The sequence below is a fragment of the Ascaphus truei genome, chromosome 8, assembly GCF_040206685.1.
Source record: "Ascaphus truei isolate aAscTru1 chromosome 8, aAscTru1.hap1, whole genome shotgun sequence".
Taxonomy (NCBI): Eukaryota; Metazoa; Chordata; class Amphibia; order Anura; family Ascaphidae; genus Ascaphus; species Ascaphus truei.
In genome coordinates, this window is record NC_134490.1 from 70,670,353 (window position 1) to 70,687,876 (window position 17,524).

A 17,524-nucleotide genomic window follows, 5' to 3' on the forward strand; every position below is an offset into this window, starting at 1 on the left:
AGAGCTTCACCGGGGGACTTCAGTCCGGATCCAGTGGATCCCCGTTTCAGATAAATGAGAGAACTAATCAAGTAGGAGGAGTGCTGCTTTCATACAAAATAAACTAATATTTAATTGAGAGAAGGAAACTGCAGCTAAACCACTTGTTCATTCTAATCCGTAGAACGAATTCAGAAATACTGCCTTGTGTCAACCAGCTGCTGACCTTCAGATGTGGGGGCACACAGCTTGTATTAAACCTACAATGCTGTTCTCTGGTCTACAGTAGGATGAATAACTTACAAGCAATTCCATTACTGTACCGGAAAGGCGCGCATATAACTTGCAAGTTAAAGCCTGTTAGACATGCATTACAGATCATATCACTAAATGATCATTACAACATGTCTGCAATAGTTAAATAAAAATGTACAAAACATTGATGTATCTACTATATATTTTGGAACGTTGCTCGTCTGTTCTCTATGTATTTGGATACCTCCAACATATTGTGACCAAATTTAGCATGATGGTTCCTGAAATCAAGCAGCATGTTTTTTGTTTTTTTTTAAATCTATGTTTGGATACAATTCATAAATGACATACCTGATGACATCGCCCATGACATGATCCCAGCCCACCACCCTCAAAGTACGACTTAATCTTGGACACTCTGAAAATCCATTTAGCAACACTAGCAAAAATACAGGGGCAGCCAAAGGTCTTCTGAAGCTATTGATCAAACACTTCAGGCCCTCAGAGGCAATGAAACTATTATGGGCGGAGTTGTTGTTGTTTTAGCAGGGGATTCCGTATTAAGAAACTAAAAAAAACTAAATTATCCTTTAATAAATCTCAATATATTTTTGGTTTTGTAGAATTCTCAAGCGGCGCCGACTACTTACCTAATATTTGAATCTAAACCTTTAACTTGTCTTTCTTTCTTTGTAAAGTTGTCCCAAGTCTTTGTTAACTAAGCAGGTCTTCAGAGAGCAGGCCCATCACACGTGCAACTAGATAAGGCAAACTCTTAAAAAAAAACTGAGGCCAATTCTCTCTTTTCCACGAACTACACCCATCATTTTTCTTAGCCCCTATTTTTTTTTTTTACAGGCTGGGAACCAGGGCCAAACACACTATTTTCAGTTCTGGGACCCCCCAATAAGAGAGATACTTACAGGTGAAGTTGTATTGTATTGTATGTCTTTATTTATATAGCGCCATTAATGTACATAGCGCTTCACAGTAGTAATACATGTGGTAATCAAATAAATAACAGATAATATAAATAACAGATCATGGGAATAAGTGCTTTAGACATAAAAGTAAAATTTCGGAAGAGGAGTCCCTGCCCCGAGGAGCTTACAGTCTAATTGGTAGGTAGAATGTACAGAGACAGTAGGAGGGAGTTCTGGTAAGTGCGTCTGCAGGGGGCCAAGCTTTATGTATCGTGTTCAGAATATCCACAGTGCTATTCATATGCTTCTTTAAGCAAATGTGTCTTAAGGTGGTCTTAAAGGTGGATAGAGAGGGTGCTAGTCGGGTACTGAGGGGAAGGGCATTCCAGAGGTGTGGGGCAGAAAGTGAGAAAGGTTTAAGGCGGGAGAGGGCTTTAGATACAAAGGGGGTAGAAAGAAGACATCCTTGAGAAGAACGCAAGAGTCTGGATGGTGCATAACGAGAAATTAGGGATGAGATGTAAGGAGGGGCAGAAGAATGTAAAGCTTTAAAAGTGAGGAGAAGAATGGAATGTGAGATGCGGGATTTGATCGGAAGCCAGGAGAGGGATTTCATGAGGGGAGATGCTGAGACAGATCTAGGAAAGAGTAGAGTGATTCTGGCAGCAGCGTTTAGGATAGATTGTAGGGGAGACAGGTGAGAGGCAGGAAGGCCGGACAGCAGGAGGTTACAGTAATCAAGACGGGAGAGAATGAGGGCCTGAGTCAGAGTTTTAGCAGTCGAGCAACAGAGGAAAGGGCGTATCTTTGTTATATTGCGGAGGAAAAAGCGACAAGTTTTAGAAACTTTTTGAATGTGAGGGGCGAATGTGAGAGAGGAGTCGAGTGTGACCCCTAGGCAGCGTGCTTGGGCTACTGGGTGAATGATTGTAGTTCCAACAGTAATGTGGAAGGAGGTAGTAGGGCCAGGTTTGGGGGGAAGTATGAGGAGCTCTGTTTTAGCCATGTTGAGTTTAAGGCGGCGGAGGGACATCCAGGATGATATAGCAGAGAGACATTCAGAAACTTTGGTTTGTACAGCAGGTGTAAGGACAGGTGTTGAAAAGTATATTTGTGTGTCGTCGGCATAGAGGTGATAATTAAACCCAAAAGATGTTATTAGGTCACCTACAGAGAGTGTGTACAGAGAAAAGAGAAGAGGTCCCAGGACAGAGCCCTGGGGTACCCCCACAGAGAGATCAATAGAGGAGGAGGAGGTGTTAGCAGAAGAGACACTGAAAGTACGATGGGAGAGGTAGGATGAGATCCAGGATAGAGCTTTGTTCCGAATACCTAGAGTATGGAGAATGTGGAGGAGAAGAGGGTGGTCCACTGTGTCAAATGCTGCAGAGAGGTCGAGTAATATGAGCAGAGTGTAATGACCTCTGTCTTTGGCAGCATGGAGGTCATCAGTTATTTTAGTGAGGGCTGTTTCGGTGGAGTGAGCAGAGCGGAAGCCAGATTGTAGAGGGTCTAGGAGAGAATAGGTGTTGAGAAAATGGAGCAAGCGAGAGAATACAAGACGTTCAAGGAGTTTAGAGGCAAAAGGCAGGAGGGAGACAGGTCGATAGTTAGAAAGACAGGTAGGGTCAAGCTTGCTGTTCTTGAGTAATGGTATGACTGTTGCATGTTTGAAGGAGGATGGAAAGGTTCCAGAGCAGAGGGAGGAGTTAAAAATGTGTGTGAGCGTAGGGATTATAGTAGGAGCTAGAGGTTTTAGGAGATGGGAGGGAATGGGGTCAAGAGGGCAAGTGGTAGAGGGAGAGGAGGCGATCAACAGCGACACATCCTCCTCTGAGACAGTGGAAAAAGAGTCAAGGAAGGCAGGAGGAGAGTTAGGAAGAGGTGTAGGATGGGAGGAAGAAACAGAGGGGATGTTCTGCCGTTAACCGGTTTAAATCTCCTCCTGGGGAAATAAAATGGCTGCCAAATCGCAGGCCAAGAAGAAACTATCACATCATCGCCTTTAAAAACCAATAAGTTATACTACTAACTTCACAAATAAGTATCTCAGGAAACAGGGCGGTTCCCAGAGCTAAAAATAGGGCACTGCTCGGGAGGGACCCCTGTCCCAATAATGAGAAAAACAAAATGGAGCTTAGTTAGTGTTGAATGCTCCTTTTACAAACCGTAAAAATGTCACCCCCATCACACTTACATTATGCTTCTAATTTTACTCCTACCGGATGAACTTGTTCTATCCTTGTCCCAAGCCCTAATAGGCAATTGTGTCTTTTTTTATATTCATTTACATTGTTTTATTAAATTGTAATAGCTATTTGGTTATTCTTTGTATGTGTTTGAAGTTTATTTATTTTTTAGGGTTACACTATGATTTTTTTTCTTTGTCTTTTTTGACTTTCGTGTTTGTCTGTCTGTGCTATGAGACTTCAGTCAAGATCTTTCCAAGAACTGTTTGATATCCGTGATTGAATCTCCAATTGGTCAGAATTTATTCACCGAGTTGTTTTATTATAGGCGCCGGCTGTTTGTTTTTTATTGTCAGTATTGTTTGATCTGTGTTGGTCATTTCTGCCTAGGCAGCCTCACTTTTAAGATAAAGTTTGTAGTAGTCACTGTAATATTATCAATATTACTAATTTTATTTTGCATTAGCGCTGTAAACACTTATTTTCTTTTTTCAGCCTTTCAGCTGTTACCTTTGGCCCCCAGCAGCTTCAGATTCACAGGGTGCAAATTTGAGGGTGCGTATTACATTGATAGATGTCTCCCCTTGGGTTGAGCTATTTCATGCGCTTACTTTGAGTCATTTAGTACTTTCCTACACTGGTGCATAGTCAGTGCGGAACTGTGCTGGTTTTACTATCTGGATGACTTCCTGCTGGTGGGTCCCCCGGGTTCCCTGCTGTGCGACAGGCTGCTAGAGAGTACTAAGGGGATTATGAAGGAATTGGGGGTTCCCATAGCGGTAGAGAAAATGGAGGGTCCAATAGAAATACTGTAATTCCTCGGTATAGAGATTGACACGCTGCCAAGGGAATCCCGCTTACCCACAGACAAAGTCAGGAAGCTTAGATCTAGCCCAGGTCAGGTCAGGGAGGCCAGGAAGGTGACCCTGAAACTAATGCAGTCACTGCTGGGTCTGCTAAACTTCACCTGCAGAGTAATCCCCATGGGCAGGATATTTAACCGCAGGTTAGAAAGGGCCACTGCGGGGGCAAAGAAGCCCCAACATCATATTCAAATCACTAGGGAGCTTAGGGCAGACCTGGAGGTATGGCGGGGGGGGGTGAAATCTCACGCAATTTAGTGGTAGAAGGCTGTGGGTCAAGGACAGCGAGATCAGCGACGCCCTGCAGTTATTCACTGACGCATCGGGGGGCACGGGTTTGGAGCATACTTTAGAGGGGAGTGGTGTGCGGGTCCATGGCCAGCTGACTGAGCAGAGACCGGGCTAACTAAGAACATGACTTTCCTGGAGTTGTTCCCCATTATAGTAGCAGTGGAGTTATGGGCCATGGAATTGGCAAACCGGCATATAGTATTCTGGTCAGACAATTTGGGGGTGGTAGAGGAGTGAACAGCCTATCGGCAATGTTACCACCAGTGAGAAGTTGTTGCGCTGGCTTGTCCTGCAGTGCATGCTGGGGAATACAAACTTTAACGCAAAGCATGTCCCAGGGAAGCTTAATAAAATAGCCCCAGACGCGCAGGAAAGAAGTTTGACCTGCCCAAATTATCTGTATCAGTTAGAGCAGAGGGATTGATGGATTTGGTGCAGCAATCGCTAGTCCCCGGCACGTGGAAAACATATAACAATGCATGGCCACAGTGGAGCAGCTTCAGGAAGGCCTCCAAGTGGAGCGGTATGGCTAGCAGAGCCCATCAGCTAATCAATGTTTTACTTACCCACAAGCGGACGGGTATGTCAAGGGCAAAGGCGGGGTGTACGCTAGCGGGCATTGCAGTTTTTCTGAAGTTGCAGGGGCAGGTAGATATCACCAAGGATTCCTCCTCAGGTGGATACTGATTGGTTGGGGCAGAGGGGAGCGCAAGCAGGGGGGTAAGAGGGAGCCGGTAACGGGGGAGAGGTTGCAGAGCTTGAATAAGGTCGCATGGGGGCAAGGTTTTCTGGCGCATAAAGATACAACTCCTCTAACCAGATTTCAGTTCAAAAGGATTTCTGAGCGTTGCCTGGAGGCAGGAGGCATAGATACCAACAATTTTGGGACCCACTCATTTCAGATTGGAGCGGCAACGTTAGCCTACGAGCCGGTGGTGCCTATCGCGCAGATTAAGGAACTGGGGAGGTGGAAATCAAATGCTTACAAGGGGTACATTAGGTCCCAGCAGGCGAGTAATTAAATAATCGTGCAGTTCTAACATGCTTTCTGTCTTCACAGTGGGCGATGCAGGCGCAGCGCGGGAAGTCTGGCTGATAGGTCATTCTTTCATTTACTGGGCCCGAGAGCGGGCGGCGAGCTCGCTGGGTCTGCAGCTGGGAATCCCACAGGAGAGCATGAACATACAATGGCTGGGTAAGGGGGGACGAGGGCATGGATATTTTTATTAATAACATGCTCAGGCCTTTGCAAGCGATCAGCAGTCAGGGTTTAGGGTCACAGCTTGCTGTGTGAGGTGAGTCCCCAGTAAGTGGCCTTAATAGGTCCTCTGGGTGGCGGAACTGTCAGGCCAGTCATTGTGGGGATATCGTGAATACCCGAAATGCGGATGAGCCCCAGATGGCAGTCACCCTGAAAAGGTTTTGCGGACCGAAGGCACCGACGCAGGTGGTCGGATGCTGTACCCCTGGCACCAATCTTAGGAAGCTGGGCTCTATCCTATGTGGCTAGGCCCAGGTGGCCATGAAACGGGGGACCTAGGGAGAGCAGATGACAAGGTGCTTTGGAGATGGCTCCGGCCGGACGGTAGATAAGGGCGGTTTGGAGAAGGGCTCCCGTCGGACGGTAGATAAGGGCGGTTTGGAGAAGGGCTCCGGCCGGACGGTAGATAAGGGCGGTTTGGAGAAGGGCTCCCGTCGGACGGTAGATAAGGGCGGTTTGGAGAAGGGCTCCGGCCGGACGGTAGATAAGGGCGTTTTGGAGAAGGGCTCCGGCCGGACGGTAGATAAGGGCGGTTTGGAGAAGGGCTCCCGCTGGAAGATACCGAGAATAGGCCTGACGACAAATGACTAGCGACCGGCTGACAGTTTATTTTCAAGTATTGTTAAGGCAATAGAGTTGTGACCAATTTTACTTCCACAAAACGGTGTTGTCTCAGTTTGTAGGTGGGGGTGTAAGGAAACCATGCGATAGGCCCACTAAGCCTTTAAAGATACAGTATATACAGTAGTTCACTATTACATAGCTATATATAAAAAGGAATAGATACTCATTTGATTGTCAGCTATGACCAACACTCATAAACGGGATTTGTTCTTGGAAAGCAATTCAGAGATTCAAGGCAAACTAGGGTTAAATCAGAAAGCTGCTTAATTAACTTCTAATTCTGTCAGGGACAAAACTTTAGAGCACTGGGTGCTTTCCTCTGGCACTAGGCACCCATTTACGTATCAATAGGACCTTTCAAGGCTCATTCTCCAAGATTGAGACATCACTTCCTGTCCCAAACACTAAATCCATTGATAAGTTTGGCCTGATGGGAACTTTTTCAAATCGACTAGGAAAGGCCAGGGGACTCATGGAACATGCACAAGAAAATGGAACTAGAGTTTGAACTAAGTTAACAAAAGCCCTCACAATCGCAGCCATGCAGATATAAAGCCATGTTTTAGAATATTTATAAAGGAAACAGTAATCCGTGCTTAGAACGTACAACATCCGTCCCCACAGAGAGACTCTAAATCACGGGGTGGCCAACTCACGTCCTCAAGGGCCACCAACAGGTCAGGTTTTTAGGATATCCCTGCTTCAGCACAAGTGGCTCAATCAGTGACTTAGTCGGAGATTGAGCCACTGATTGAGCCATCTGTGCTGAAGCAGGGATATCCTGAAAACCTCACCAGTTGGTGGCCCTTAAGGACTGGAGTTGGCCACTCCTGCTCTAAATCATTACTGGTATCTGATCCCCTTTAATGCCATAGGAACAAATAACAATCAGGCCTGCACAACTCCAGTCCTCGAGGGCCGCAAACAGGCCAGGTATTCAGGATATCCCTACTTCAGCACAGCTGGCTCAATTAGTGGCTCAGTCATACTGAGCCACTAATTGAGCCAGCTGTGCTGAAGTAGGGGTATCCTGAAAACCTGGCCTGTTTGCGGCCCTTGAGGACTGGAGTTGTGCAGGCCTGAAATAACTCATTACAGATCGGCGTGTTGCTGGGTCTTTGTGGGAAAGAAGAGGGCAATTATGTATCAATCCTCCCACGTCTAACATGGTCATTATTATTACCATTGATCGGCAAATCGCCAACATCTTCCGCAGCATTTTCCAATACGTTATTGTCACCTTCAAAATATATATTGAAGTGCCTGCTTATGTTCAGAATGTTTTCTTACAGAGATACTTTTCGGCAGAGACCTTCTACTGATCTAAGTAGTAAATTAGTTCACAAATAGCTGCAGAAAAGCTGTACACTTGTAACATTAGGAATACTTTTTGCTTCATGAGCTTCATGTTTCATAGCAGGCAGATGCTTAAAGCAGCAAAACATGGGAAATCTTATATGGATTTTTTTTTGTTTGTTTTTTAAATAAATCAGTTCTGTATTATTAGATAATTGTGACTATTATTTTTTTCATTTACTTTTTTTTTATTCAACTCTTAGTGCCATTTTTAATGAGTTTTAACGCATCCTTTGATTTCTATATCAGGTTTTAGCCCACCTCCCAGCAGTGCAAGATCTTTGCAACACTTTCCTGTTGGTGATAATGTGTTGCCAATGTTCCCAGCCGTTTGAGTTGTAAATTTTAACAATAGATAATGTCACCTTAGTAATATCCGGATACATTGTAGCTGCTGAGGTATACTGACTGAAGGATTGATTGAACTGATAGGCGGCCATTATGATAGTCACGCAATCAGGATTTTGACAGATTTATAACAGGAGCACCAAACGATTGCCGGCTTAGGTAAGAATGTAGAATTATAATTTCACATGCTTTACATATACAAATAAGAAAAAAAGGGTGAATGTAGTATTGCTGCTTTAAATCTAGATCCCTACCATACCAGTTGAATTTCGTAATTGTAGTAGGAAGCTCATGATTTTCAGGACCAAGTCACCTGTCTGGAGAAATCTACTGTTTCCCCAGCTGATTATTTCAGCTGTTACACTTGTCCCCTCCATATATCTCCCACACAGACAAACACAGACCTCCGATTCCCCAAAGTACTTACAACGAGCATTCATGTATCTATGATGAACATGGTTTGGATCAGGGGTGGCCAACCCCAGTCCTCAAGGGCCACCAACGGGTCAGGTTTTCAGGATATCCCTGCTTCAGCACAAGTGGCTCAGTCGAAGAGCCTGCTAAAGGACACCTTGAGGACTGGAGTTGGCCACCCCTGGTTTGGATTAATCATACGGGGGAATTAACAAACTACCGTAACATATACTCATGCTGAAGTGATATTCATTTCAAAATGTGTTTTTAAATGAAAGAATTGTCTTAATGTGTCAGAAAACGAAAATTTAATGTACCCCTTTCTTCATTACTTGGTACCAACAAATTACTACGTTTATGATTACGGTATTTGAGATCTCGAGTAATACGTTCCTTTTTTTCCTATGGGTTAGATAATGTTAATTATTACTAGCACATAAACATTTATTTATTTTTGAATAAATACATATTTTGATGGACATTGTTAAATACAATGTGCAGAATTAACTCAATAATTACCTGAAGGTCGAAGAATTTGCTGTATCTTCTATAAATGGCTTGCGATGTTGAGTCTGACCAGGTTACCTGTATGATATATACCTATGGAGAAAGAGGACAAATACATATGTATTAGTATGGTATATGCCTTGTAATATAGTGGAAAGGATAGAAATGCTAGCAACATGTAGATCTGAGGCAGCACTGATACTCCACTCTCATTAACACAAAGTGTATTCTCTCATACCAAATATTGAACAGCACTGACACAAAACTGTTACTATTGATACTGTAGGCAAATAATTATAGGATTGGTTAGCAGGACATTACTGCATGTTTGAGTGGCATCTACATTGATTTCATCCTTCTTTATGGCCTTGTACATGGGACATGTTCCCAAACATTGTCCTAATATACTGTACATAGGGATTTTTTTTTGCATCTGTATGGGTTTTATGTTTTTACAGAGAAAAGACCAACCTATTAAATAAAACCCATACTGTTGCTTGGAGTGCTGCTTTGATGCTAACACGAGACAAGTTAAACTCTTACAGGTTTCTGTGGGATTGCTGCTTTAATGCATGTGTATATTATATAGAAACAATTGAACGTTTGCTGCGTATGAGCATTGACCTGGAAGTATCAAATATGGAACGTGACTTATTCAGAATAGAAGTAGCAGCTGTTTGTATAATACGTATGTAAACATAGATTATTGTGGGAAGTTTCTTTGTGAAATTCTGTCCTTCCTAAGGAAGTACTGAACACACATCCACCCCCCAAAACTGTGATCAATATACAGTATTATGAAAGAGGCCTCACACAATCAGGGTGTTATTTTCTCTAAATCTGAAAAATGGCATAAAATCAGGATGAGATGCAACACGTGAGACGAGAACGCGCTCTGCAAATCTTTACGCCAGGCCGGTGCCATGGTACAAAATAAGGGTGAGTAGAAGCAGTAACACCCATATTTCTGAAGCAGCTGCTAACACATGACATAGAGAACCCACCCTTACGCCTCAAAGGTATTTGGTGTACGTCTTAATAAAGCACCGTCTGCTGCCTAATACTGACAGATGTGTATCAAACAGACAACCACGAACACATGTAAATCCGCTATTAATACTAGTTTGGAAATGTGATATATTAAAAAAAAAAGAAGAAGAAGAATTCCAACAGCACAGAACCAAAATACAATGTGTAAATCAAAAAGGGAAAATTATACAGGATTTACATTAAATAACCAGCGTCATTAAGTGCAATGGTAAATTACATAACGTACTGAAAATGAAAATAAATCCAAAATAGTGTCCTACGTGGTGAAAAGGGGGGGGGGGGCGCGCTCTTCCCCACGGCATTTAAATTAAGTGCCAGGGGATCGCGTGAGGCCTCTGCAACTTGTATTCGGCAACGCGGCACGTGATGCCGGATTTTAGGTAAGAGGGGGTGCGAGCACAGGGGCTGGCAGGCACAGGGGGCGCAGCGCACAAAGTTTGCGCACCCCTGGTTTACCGTAGAAAATGCTGTATGGTGCTCAAAAACATAGATCAAAACAGCAATAAGTCCTTAACAGAATAATTCCATCTGTAAAGATCCTAGGGGTGATTAGTTGTGGAAAGTGAGCGACCCAGTCAGGAAAACAACATGTGAATAAAAAACATATACAAACAATTATTGTGCAGTATTGTGATTCAATAATAAATTAATATACGTGAATCTTAGCTCTGGGGGAGAACCTACTTACAGCAAAATGTAGGGTAAATTAGCTTTTCTCTGACTTTGTCAGATAGTGATATGGTAATGAGGTTTTCTTTGGGTAGAACTTTAATCCCCTCTTGATCTTCCCTTCTGAGGGTTACTTCATGGATGGTATAGCTCGGTTTCCCATAGAATATATAATATATATAATATATTAAAGTCCTACCCAAAGAAAACCTCATTACCATATCACTATCTGACAAAGTCAGAGAAAAGCTAATTTACCCTATATTTTGCTGTAAGTAGGTTCTCCCCCAGAGCTAAGATTCACGTATATTAATTTATTATTGAATCACAATACTGCACAATAATTGTTTGTATATGTTTTTTATTCACATGTTGTTTTCCTGACTGGGTCGCTCACTTTCCACAACCAATCACGACTGTACTTGTGGGAAATCCGAGCATATTTCCCTGGAAGGGTTGAGAAGTACCCTGTCGGGTAACATCATTTAATTGCACTGTATTACACTCTACAATTTATTAGAAAGCTGTGGCGCCTAGGCAAGTCATTTAGTATAAAGATCCTAGGGGTACCAGGAAAATAATAGACCAAGAATCCTAATTGAATATGACACCTATTTCCACTATGACACGATGGCCTGGATGGAGTTCCACTAATATAAGTAACAACTCCCACTAGCTAGTGTCCAGTCAGATATATCGCTGTGGAGTAGTAAAGGTGTAAGAGTAATATTACTCACATCTGGATGGTCTTCATGATATACCTCCTCTGGTAGGTGCATCCGGTCTTCCAAAGGTGACAGCAAAGCAGTGTAGGAAGGTTGGAGCACAACTGAATACAGGAAAGGAAAAACAATCTGCGAGAGAGTGTGTGTCCCATAAAAAAAGTTTAATGGATCAAGCCATAAACATACAGTGAGCCCACGGGCCCCCACCAACGCGTTTCGAGCTACGCTCTTTATCAAGGTGCACCTTGATAAAGAGCGTTGCTCGAAACACGTTGGTGGGGGGCCGTGGGCTCACTGTATGTTTATGGTTTGATCCATTAAACTTTTTTTATGGGACACACACTCTCTCGCAGATTGTTTTTCCTTTCCTGTATTCAGTTGTGCTCCAACCTTCCTACACTGCTTTGCACCCCTGGTTTACAGCAGCAGTGCAAACTGGGGGGCAAGGGGGCACGGGGTTTTCAGAGGCCCCGCGTGCTTCCCGAAGGCACTTAAATTAAGTGTCAGGGGAACTGCAGGGCCTCTGTAAACCTAACTTACCTTGGCTCCGGCGACTTCTCACACGCGTCGCCATGGCAATGCGGCATCAAATGATGCTGCGAGGTCATGTGATGTCATGTTATGCCACAGGTGCGGGGGTGAGGGGACCGCCGGCAGGGGGCGCAGGGAAAAAAGTTTGCGCCCCCCTGGTTTACAGTATATCAACAAAGTCCTTCAAACAATTCATTTTCTGAGTTTACAACAATAAAAAGGTGTTCTATGAGGAAGGCGGTTTTGGGAAATTTTTGGGTGTATACAATGAATACCTGCTGCAAGGACTCGAATGTATTTTGTGCTGTATGTTTAAAGCAAGATCTTACTGTTCTTCGTTCATTTCTTATTTCAGTGAAGGGGTTTATGGTTACAATAATGTGCATCTAATAAACATTGTATGGTCGGGACATATTTGTTGTTAGTAACAGACTGCATTGTCACATTCTGATTAAAGCAAATATTCCCCCAAATATCTTACTATATATTTCTGAAAGCGTCCTATGTGTCTATGTCTGTATGTGTCTCCCTGTGTCCCTAGCGGCAATCACATTGGACCTTTGGCCTGTCACTCCGCCTCAGGCCAATGAGATGGCTCCCTTGGCCCACCCGCCCCTGCACACCTCTCATTGGCCTGAGGCTGAGTGACGGGCTAAAGGTCACACACACTCACACACTCACACACTCACACACTCACACACTCACACACTCACACACTCACACACTCACACACTCACACACCGGGGCTCTCACATCCCCACGGCTCTCTTTGCCCCCCCCACACACACACACACAGAGCATGCACTATGCGTCTCTCCCCTCACACAGGCTGCTCCCCGTCCCCGAGTGCGCTCCTCCGGCTGTCTCCGCTTCTTCTCCGGCTGTCTCCGCCGCTCCTCCGGCTGTCTCCGCCTCTCCCCGCGAAAGGCACAGCACCTCCTCACCGGAGCGTCTCAGCCTCTCCGCTGAGGAGCCCGAGGTGGAGGAGGAGCGAGGCCGGTACCCGTAGGAAGAGGAGCGCGGCCGTGTGCAAGGTGAGTAAACGCAGGGGAATGGGTTATTTAACACGTCCCTGACTCACCCTGCCCTTTGCCCCCCCCTACCCTCCTGCCCTCCCCTACCCTCCCTGCCCCCTGCCCTCCTGCCCTTTGCCCCCTGCCCTTTGCCCCCTGCCCCCCCTGCCCTTTGCCCCCAGCCCTCACTCCCCCTGCCATTTGCCCCCTGCCCTCCCTCCCCGTGCCCTTTCCCCCTGCACTTTGCCCCGTGCCCTCCCTCCCCTGCCCTTTTCCCCCTGCCCTCCCTGCCCTTTGCCCCCCACCCTCCTCCCCCTGCCCTTTGCCCCCTGCCCTTTGCCCCCTGCCCTCCCTCCTCCTGCAATTTTTCCCCTTCCCTCCCTCCCCCTACCATGCCCCCTGCCCTTTGACGCCCGGGCAACGCCGGGTATATCAACTAGTATATAATATATATATATATATATTGTATGTGTGTGTGTATGTAGATAGATAGATAGATAGATAGATAGATAGATAGATAGATAGATAGATAGATAGTACTGCCTGGGGCACTCAATAATCATAAAAAAAGAGAAAAAATACTTAGCTTCCCATGGGGTGCACGCAGAAGGACCAGGATTACCATCCAGCCCCAAGTAACATGTAGGAAAAATAAACCCGCAGCACTCGCCTAATGATACTCAAAGGTAGCGTCTCGGTTATCCGATTTAAACGGGACCAATATCGTGGTGGATAACACGGAAAGTATTAACCCCTCCCCCCCACTTCTCGCTTACCGGCGGCAGAAGAAGAGGAGGACTGCAGACCACAGGAGCGGCACCGGAGGAAGACAGCTGGCGGTCGGAGAAGAGGACCATGTCAGCGGAGGAATGAAGTTAAGACAGCGGGCGGCGGCAGCAGGCAGGAGAAGACCACCAGACCCTGTGTGCAGAGCAGCAAAGAAGAACGGCCGGGGAGGAGCGCGCTGTAATCCCGGAAGTTGACCGGTGTCTGACATCCGATGTTACAGTGCGCGCCTCCCCGGCCGTTCTCCTATGCTGCTCTGCTCCTGCTCTGCACACAGGGTCTGATGGTCTTCTCCTGCCTGCTACCACCGCCCGCTGTCTTAACTCCATTCCTCCGCTGACATGGTCCTCTTCTCCGGGTGCCAGCTGTCTTCCTCCGGTGCCGCTCCTGTGGTTTGCAGTCCTCCTCTCCTTCTGCCGCCGGTAAGCAAGAAGGGTGGGGGGGAGATGACGGAAAAAAACAAAGTTCGGATAATCAGGACTCTACTGTAAATGTATTTATACCATCTAACAAATAATGTATAAAATGGGCGACTTTTCTGACTATAAAGTCCTTAGTGGGAGCTTAACAAAGGACTTTACAGTCCAAAAGATATATATATATATATATATATATATATATATATATATATATATATATATATATATATATATATATATATATATATTGTGACATAGTCCAAAGATGTTAGGCAGCTTTCTGCCCCATTTTAGAGCAGAAAGTGCAGGAATAGCTGAAAATGATCCGTTCCACAGCTTCACATTAACTCAGGCAGCTGGATGGAAAATCCAGACCACAGATTACAATGGCTCTAGTTCTCCCTCACCTGCTCTTCTAATCACATGCACAGGTATTTAGAGCAGAGAGGTTTTGCATTTCACACTCTCTCCTTAGAGCCTGGAGGCTGGGGGTATCGCTGCTCCCCTGTTTCCAGTGTCGGGGTTGACGGCCCCTCCACGTATCACAGTACCAGAGGATTTGCCTGGACACCACAAGCAGATAAGACAAAACAAATGGTTACTGCTGTTGCTAAAAGACTGTGCTGTATTTTGTGACCCTAAATGAGAGAGCATTGTTTTAAGCTGGGGAACCAGTTTAGTTGGCCAGCAGCTGTTAGAGAGACTGATTCTGATGTGTAGTTAGATCCCTGAAAGGGATAGGATTTTGCTTATATGATTTTGGTTTTATTTCTTGAAATAACAGTGTGGGAAATATTGTAACACTGAAATATGTGAACTGCTGAATGAAAGTATCTGAGTAGCTCTAACCTACACATGTTAAAGCTGCAGTACCTTACTTGGATGAAAATAAAGCAGGCAGAAGCCTGAGTTAAGCAGCATAATACTTTGCATGATCCTGTTTGTTGTATAATTAACCCTAGAAGACTGTGTCGGGAAGAACCCAGACAGACGTCAGCACTACAAAAGAGGGGCGTTTGTCACAATATATATATATATATATATATATATATATATATATATATATATATATATGTAACAAACAGAGAAAATACTGTGCGCTACTATCTAACCCAGAATTTAGAATATAAATATAGTGCAGTGACTAAACCACATAAATAAGTGACCAAGAAATAAATCACAATAACCACAGTGAGTGTGTATATATGAAGAAATTATATCACATAACCGTGTATTTGTAGAGGCGTCTGCTGCTATAAACACAGGGGGTGGCTCAGCACCCCCCACACTCTAAGAAATGGAAACAAAAGAAACAGCGCACAACGCCAAATAGTGAAGCAAGTAATGCTATATATTAGTAATTACAGGGTAATAAATCTGCGTACATCAAAACAGTGGAATAGGTGCATTTAGTGTGTTTCAAACAAGTTACCACTCAGCAACTGTTGTCAGAAGAGTCTGCAGCTTGCTTCTCTCAGCGGGGGCGCTACGTTGGTTCAGGAGCAGGATTAATGTCCAAAAACCCTCATCCAGCAGTACATCGCTCCCAAGGGGATTTCCCTTTACAGCAACCACGCTCCGTTGCAGGTATTGGTGCTTGGTGGGACCGCTCGCGCTTCCAAGCCGTCTGGTGTAGCTCGTGTGGCTCAGCGAGCAGATCCACTGTACGGGGGTGAGACCTCAGCTCTGCAAGGGTACACTCGGCGTGCCACGTTGTCGCTCCGTCACGGGATACTGCGTGATGACGTCACAGTCTCCGCAGCAGCGAGGGAACCGGCAGGGAGGCAGTCAAAGTCTCTCAAAGTCTCTCATATGCCCAAAATTACCACCGGGAGTGATACTAGCAGGGTGAAGCCAATGGAGGCAATGGCAATATTAAGGCACTAGATAAAAATCATCCAACATGTTTCGTAGAATAAACTACTTCTTCAGGGAAGAAGTATATATATAGCATTACTTGCTTCACTATTTGGCGTTGTGCGCTGTTTCTTTTGTTTCCATATATATATATATATATATATATATATACAAAAAGACAGAAAAAACAGGCGCACTCATAGCGTAAAATTGTATAACAATAAATTTATGGAGTAAGGGATAAAAATGCACACTCACAAACAAAGCTGAAAAAAATGCGTTTTTGAGTACAACTCAGCCCGTTCAGATGCAGGAACCCAAGGAGGAGGACTTCGGTGTGATGTCCGCGGTGTGTCTTGCCACAATAGCCCCTCTAGGTCCTGGCAGGGACCGAGAGCCACGAGGGACGCCGCCTTCCCCTCTCTCCGGTGCTACACAGAGCATACACTGAATAGAGTCTCGCGTGAACTCGATGATGTCAGCGAGGTTTCAGCCGGGGAGAGTTCACAGTGTAAACAGGAACTTGAATGTCTGAATGGCTGGTAGCAAAATGCTAGCAAAGCAGCAGGAGTGCAATAATGTAGATGAGTGCAAATAAAATCTGGACAGTAGGCTCCACAGCAATCTCTACGCGTTTCGTCTCAAGCGAGACTTCATCAGGAAAATATATATAAATAATCTGGGGGGTTGCTGGGATCTTATTATACCTAGGGTATTTATTCAATTGTGCAGAATAAAGTTTAAAAAAAACAGGTACTGAAATACCAAAGTAGTTAACAATTCACTTACTAAAGCAGTTCCAGGGTGCGCTGCTGCTAGCTGTGTGCTACTTTATATCACAGTGCACATAAAACTTTGCCACAAATAACCTTAATTACACATTGCAAAACACTGTTACACATGTTGAAAGGCAAAGTCTAGGTTTCTGGGTCAGTAACAGACATTCAGATATAATTAGTTGATGACTTCTAGAAAAGGAATATGAGACCGAACTGAAGCGGCTGTAATTTGGGCAGACTATATGACAGTTATTGCACATTATTTTACATTTATCCAAGTGGACGTATACATTACTCTTACTCTCAAACATAATTATACAGCAGTACTTCCACATTACTCTCTAACATCATTATAAAGCAGTACTTCCCCTTATTCTCTAACACAGCGGTGCGCAATCTGTGGGGCGCGACCCCCAGGGGGGGCGCGAGACTGCCGACGGGGGGCGCGGGGTTTACAGAGGCCCCGCGCGCTTCCCGAAGGCACTTAAATTAAGTGCCGGGGGAGCTGCAGGGCCTCTGTAAACCATACTTACCCGTGGCTCTGGCGGCTTCCTCCCGGCGTCGCCATGGCAACGCGGCGTCAAAATGACGCTGCGAGGTCATGTGACGTCACGTTGCTATGGCAACGTGACGTCATTACGCCGGAGCGCGGGTAAGTTGGGGTTGGGGGGGGCGCGGGAGCGAG

General features: G+C 45.0%; 1 protein-coding gene across 4 annotated transcripts in view; it reads right to left on the reverse strand.

The window, feature by feature from the left end:
* SH3PXD2A (SH3 and PX domains 2A) overlaps nt 1-17,524 on the reverse strand; it is a 279,344-nt gene that overhangs the window by 218,333 nt on the left and 43,487 nt on the right. For all 4 annotated transcript variants that reach the window (XM_075612535.1, XM_075612532.1, XM_075612531.1 and 1 more), the window contains exon 2: nt 9,023-9,103. In XM_075612535.1, coding sequence (XP_075468650.1) covers nt 9,023-9,103 — 81 coding nt within the window. The remainder of the gene's footprint in view (nt 1-9,022; nt 9,104-17,524) is intronic.